A 6685-nucleotide genomic window follows, 5' to 3' on the forward strand; every position below is an offset into this window, starting at 1 on the left:
ACTGCAAATTGTATCTGGGATTCTTCTATATCATTAATTTTCAACAGCAAGTTGAATCAAAGCAAATCATTTGTAGTTATCGCATTTTCTTTTGTGGTACTTGCTCATGAAGGTGCTTTAAGTATGTGAATGTCATTTTTGCTCTCAATGTGTCACAGGAACAAATTGATTCAGAAATGGAATGTTATGTTTTTTTTATATATTTTAAAAAGATTGGAATCTTCTGTTTAACTATATTATTAATATACAATCCAATAATGTAACTAATGGTGATGACATAAATACAACTAAAACATTTGTGTATAAATTAATATGTTTGTGATAGATGTGCAGGATGAAAACATATACACGATTAAATGCAAGATGTATCATAGTTTTTTATTGTTATTTATAAAAAATAAAATAAAAAAGACGTATTTTGTGTGCTAAAACAATGTAGAAATTGGCAAACAATCCACAAAACCAGAAAGGGGATGTTATGGGGAAAGGGAGTTTGCTACAAGGCACACATAATTAGTTACACATTCAGAATTAGCAGTAAGTCCTGAACTTAAAGAACATGTATTTAGATGCCATTAAAGCCCAGTTCACCTTAAAAAATATTTGTATTTGTTTGTTTATTACCAAAAAGACCTGAGCTTGGTACAGTACCTTATGACTTTGTTTGATGTAATGTATTGATCAGCAAGTATACAAGCAATGCTTTTATCACAGGAACATCTGTGGTCTTGGATTCCTATCAGAACCTGCATATCCATTCAAATGATTCACAAAGGTTTTATCTGATGTTGAGTGTTGATTACCTTCTGGTATCTGCTCTGAAACATGATATAACATGTTATAGCTTTTAAAAATGCATATTAGAGGAACCTACCCCAACACCCACCCCTCCAAATAGAAATAAACGTTTCTTACTGATGCCCTTGATATGTTTTCATTGTATAATCCACAATACAGCAGTTGGTTTTATTAAACTGATAAGTGAACACCTCGCATTATTATTATTATTATTATTATTATTATTATTATTATTATTATTATTATTACTACTACTACTACATAGCCCATGAAATGTTAGCAGTGTGCTCCTTTGCTTTCATTCGAAGAACAGCAATGCTAGACGACCTCCGTTCAAACTCCGGTTTTGTTTCAAAAGCATGTCCATTTGGAGTCGCCGTGAGTAAAGAGTCAGTGAAAAAGTTATTGATGGAGACGTGGCTGAACTGGTTTTGCTGGCTGGTGAAACCAACGTATCCATGATCACTTCGTGGTGAATGAGGATATGACGTCATGCACGGGGCGGTATCGCGTGGGATCATGCACGAAGAAACCACCGAACCACTTGAAGGAGGCGCAGTCCATAAATTGTTCTGAATCTGCGATAAAAAAATAAAATAAAATAAAATAATTACTATTAAATAATAATTACTATTATGTCCTGGGTTACATTCTAAATATCTTTGCTTTGTGCGTTTTATGTGTTACGTAGCCTAAATCTAGACGTCAAAAGTCTACTCAATCCCAGAGCTAATTAATTTTTATCAAATAGACTCATATATCTAACAGTTCGCCATGGAATCATGCATTCCAATTGTATTAAATCATACGAGGTTCAGTGTGGATTATCTAATCTTTTTGTCACCGATTGCTAAATTCAGATATTAGGTCCAGCGCCAGGTCCAGTGATTTGTTATCATAGGCATTTGACAGCATGATTCCAGTTACAGTGTAGCTAGCAATACTGACTGTGTAGCATTTTAAATGAAAAAAAAAAAAAAAAAAACGGAAAAAAAAACGTACATGATGTCTTATTTGCAGTAGCGTATTTTTACGGTAAATTTATATTGACTTAATAAAACTGTATTTGTAGATTCATTCTAGTGTATATTTCCGTAGCCTATTATTAGAAATAGTCCTACATATATATTAAAGTAGTTTACACCAATATTTAACAACTTTTACCTTAATTTAAAAAAACACAGAAAAAAACGTGTCAATATTAAGTTACATTTACCGTAAAAATACAGTATTTTTATTTTTATTTTTTTACAGCTAATAGAGAGAGAGAGAGAGAGAGAGAGAGAGAGAGAGAGAGAGAGAGAGAGAGAGAGAGAGAGAGAGAGAGAGAGAGAGAGAGAGAGAGAGATTATATATATATATGCTTATAATTTAAAATAAAATTTGCCAAGGTCAAAATATTTATAGTAAAAGGTGTTTTTGTTGTACATAAAACATAACTGTAAATTAATAATATTTACCTGTGAATAACTGTCTGCCCTCGGCAAAACTGATATATCGTACGTAGCCGCAAAGTGACTTTTTGCCTGCTGGCTCTGGCCATAGCGTTCTCTTTTCCTCCATTTGGCTCTTCTGTTTTGAAACCAGACCTAAGGCATAACAAGAAAGTTAGTGATTTCTTTATTTCACATATTAATATATATTTTTTATTAGGCTATAACCAGAAGTTATATGCGTTATTTGAATTTCTGTGTAATGTATAAATACGCACAGACTCAGAGATGCGAATCAGACACCAATGGCTTTCATTTATTTTTATTTAATTGCTGCAGTCCCATGTAAACTGCATCTGATTTTGACATGTATAATTCCTGTTCCATTTCTAAAATAAATAAATAAATAAATAAATAAATACTGTATTATAACTAAAACACAGGCCATGTGCAAGCTTATGTTCACGATTCTTCTGCTTCGCCCTTTTTATTTGTATTATTATTTTGCTTTTAGTAGCATACTCTAGAATAAGCCATGTACATCAAAAGTATTAAAAGCAGTTCATATACTTCTAAGGTTAAGATACCGGCAACTATTAATATCATGCCAAAGTTTTTTAGGGACCAAACTCGTTCCTCTAGAAAACGTTAAAGCCCACCAGAATCAATCAAATGATTTAGCATTGCACTGAACACGGTCAATATATATATATATATATATATATATATATATAAAAAATAAAATAAAAGTGTGGTCCAGAGTGTCGTTTCACAATACATATGAGTAGGGGTTACTGGGAAGAACCCTTTTTATTATCCAAGTTTCCCCGTTAATATATACAGTTTATTAATAAAGCATAATATACTAAATGTTTGTTTGTTTGTTTGTTTGTTTGTTTTAATGTGAACAGTTTACGCATATCTAAACATTAGTAATATGCATGCATCAGTCCATTTAACGAACACGGGAAGTTACAGTACAATTTTAGGAATTATGCAGTTCTAGTTTACCTGCACTCTAGCTTCGGTAAGTTCTGTCCTCATCGCTAACTGCTCCCTCACGTACACGTCTGGATAGTGGGTTTTCTGAAACACTTTCTCCAGTTCTTCCAGCTGTATGCTGGTGAATGTTGTCCTGTGTCTCCTCTTCTTGCTGCTCGACACGTTGCTGTCACACTTTTCACTCATGTCGTCCAGGTCTACTTTGTCTTGTCCTCCAGGTGTTGCTGGTGACACTTTCAAGCTGCAACAATTGTCCATGGACCTGCCGAGTTCTGTGTGGAGACTGTTCCCGTCTGATTTCGTAACTCCATAACTTGCTGCAGATACAGAAAGGTTATAAAATAATATTTCAGACCATTAAAAAAAGCATACAGGCTCGAAACACAGACAGTGTAAAAATAATTAAAAATGTCATAAATGTGTTAATGGTCGGTTGCATATATAATGGTCAGCATGTTTCATTCGACTTTATGAAGCAAAATGAGTTAGGGCGATGCAAAACATTTGGCCATAGCTGTGTGTGTGTGTGTGTGTGTGTGTGTGTGTAAACTATATTTATTTTGGTAAACAATACAATGATTTAGAAAGTGTTTATAAATGAACACTGATTTTTTTTAAAGCACTAGGCATAAACTAGTCTGATTGCTTAGGCGACCTCTTGAGTAAAATATGAAGTGAACGGTAACTAAATAAAACCAAACATTTCTGATGCCAGTTATAAACAAACAAGACGTCATGTAAAGTCGTTTAATTGTGTCTCTTAAGTAACCGAATATCAAAACCCGTGTTTGTGCATGCATTTGTTTATAATCACACATTGAAAATTAAAATGAAAAGTTTACAAATAAACATATTTAAAATGGCTCATATGTTAAACTGTTTGTTTCCTGCCCCTTTCATGTAACATAGCGGTAGTATCTATACCGTTTACACAATAAATACACTAATTGTTTTAGTGAAGAGTTATTATTAAGTATATGCAAAATGCATACAAACCATTAATGCGGGGCGATTATTTCTTATTATACTGTTCAACTATTCAATGCTTTAAACCTCATGTCACTGCAGTAGCCTATGTATATGCCGAGATATATTATTGGATGCTTAATTATATCATAATGCTAATTATTTAATAATAACATAATCGATTTATTTAAATAATAAACTTGTATATTTTAACAATCATAACAAATACAATATCATTATCGTTTGCATTATTATTATTATGAATGTGCTATGTAATTATGAGGACTTGATTTCAAGAAACAAGATGATAAATGTTTTGTTTTGATAACATCTTGACTTGTGCTTACTGAATGTTATATGTTCTGTCAGTTTAAATTGTACTAATGCTTATCAAGCTGACATTCAATAAATCTATAAAGCTATAGGTTGATGATTGGCTTTTGTTTGTTGCACTTGTAAAATATTAAATCTTAAATATGCAACCAATCTAAGAACTCCGTAAGTAATAATAATAACAAAAAACTTCGATGCACCTATTACAACGTATTCAGACAACAAAGTATTAATCAAGTGTTTAAGAATGAACATAAATCTTATGCAGCTTGTAAACACATTTGTATAGTTATATTGTTTACACAGTTGTGTCTAATGCATAGTATAAACATTTTAAAATAAACATTACAATACAGGTTTTGACTAGAAGTGTGTGTGTGTGTGTATAGTTACCATAACTTTATTTGGTATAAAAAGTTAATCAGATTGTGTTTTTTTCTTTCTTTCGTAATTAACATAATATATTATAGTGTTACAACATAAAGTATTTTTTTAAGTAGACTAATTATATTTTATTTTATGGTGAAATGTATGGATACATTTTCTATGAGTCCTTACACATTGCATACAAAATATTAAACATGGATAACAAAAACGTTATATAAATTACAAATACAGTAAATATAAATGCCTAACTCACCGTTTTGGTCCTCACATGGTGATTCTCGTTCCAGTCTTCCTTGATGATCATTACTTTGAAGATTATAGGCCTGCACGCACTTGGGTGAGGTCTTGTTATAAAAGGGTACGCTGTCTAAACTTTCCATAACGGGCTCCAAAGTGCCTCCTGAACCCATATAGAAATCATTGCTTTTAACTGAATGGCTTTTCATGGAAAATTTCTCATTCAGGAATTCCATAATCATACAGCAACAGCTTCACCAGAGCACTCCCCTTGTAGCAGGAATTAAATCTTGTTATTTTGCAGACGCAATACTTTGGCCAGCTGATCTCTTCTGTAAGGCTGTTAATTTCTCTTGTCTCAAAGTATCCCGAGGCTTCTTTTTATACCGTGAAGCCCAGCGGGTCCCCCAAAGTAGCCTCCCAATTCCTAATTAATATTGAGCAGCCGAAACTCCTCCCAGACCAAATCCAAACTAAACACAACTTAAAGTGATAGTAAAATTCATTCAAATAAATGGGAAATAGTACATTGACTTTTATTTGCAACACGTGTTTTGACGTGCAATTTATAATGTGTGAGGATTTATGAATATGAATACCTTAACGCATTTCTGGAGGATTTTTAAAAAGTGGAAAGCTAATCGATGCACATACTTTTACACTCATTATAATATAAAACATATTACATGCCACATGCTATTAAATTAAGCTAAATAGAACAGTAGTCTGCCTATTTTTATTTATTTATTTTTTAAAAGAAACTTTAGGGACCATTTCAGTAAAAGCTCCGGCATATTCGGGTTTTTATTTTACGACTTTCAAAATCCACTTTTTATTTAATCTATTAATTTGATGAAATATGTATTTTAACCTACTGTCATGTAAATCAAGTCGAAGCCTACTTTTTTCATTTGTTTTGGTAAAAAATGTATGTACAAATTGGTAAATACATTTTAAAACATCCATTTCGGAGAGAAACTAGTTTTTCTTTGGATTTAATATCAAGGTAAAGCATTTCTAAAAATACGATCACATTCTCTATGTGTCTAAACACTGTTTAGATGATTGAATGTGTCCTAGGACTTTGAAAGCAGCGAGAGTTGATAAAATATATTATGCTTTATTGGGTCTTGACCTGTTGATTTGCAAAAGGTGTTATAAAATGTATTTTCTTATTTTAAAAGGCAGATTATTACTTAAATAATTAATGTTTTAGAAAAATGTCACGATCCCAATTAACAATGACTTTCAGTTACATATTTATATATATATATATATATATATATATATATATATATATATATATATATATACACACACACACTAGGGTATACAGTTAACAAAATGACCTGGCAGGGAAATACACATTATCAATTATTTTAGTATTAGAAACAAAGTGTAAGCTGGCTACGGGCAAAGACGTACACTTTACAGTATTTAAAAAGTGGACATGTCACCTACAAATGATTGACAATATTTATATAAAAGTGAAAAATACATTTAAAACAATTACATACTATTAAAATCAC

General features: G+C 31.7%; 1 protein-coding gene across 1 annotated transcript; it reads right to left on the bottom strand.

Moving 5' to 3' along the window:
• Positions 1-357: 357 nt before the first annotated feature.
• Positions 358-6027, bottom strand: LOC117419476 (ALX homeobox protein 1). Its single transcript, XM_034032242.2, has 4 exons — positions 5173-6027; positions 3243-3550; positions 2259-2387; positions 358-1376 (listed from the first exon to the last, which is right to left on the bottom strand). Exons 1-4 carry the CDS (start codon positions 5396-5398, stop codon positions 1056-1058), a joined length of 984 nt encoding a protein of 327 aa, XP_033888133.1. The 5' UTR covers positions 5399-6027; the 3' UTR covers positions 358-1055.
• Positions 6028-6685: the final 658 nt, after the last annotated feature.

This window comes from Acipenser ruthenus, chromosome 14 (genome assembly GCF_902713425.1).
Source record: "Acipenser ruthenus chromosome 14, fAciRut3.2 maternal haplotype, whole genome shotgun sequence".
In the NCBI taxonomy this organism is placed as follows: domain Eukaryota; kingdom Metazoa; phylum Chordata; class Actinopteri; order Acipenseriformes; family Acipenseridae; genus Acipenser; species Acipenser ruthenus.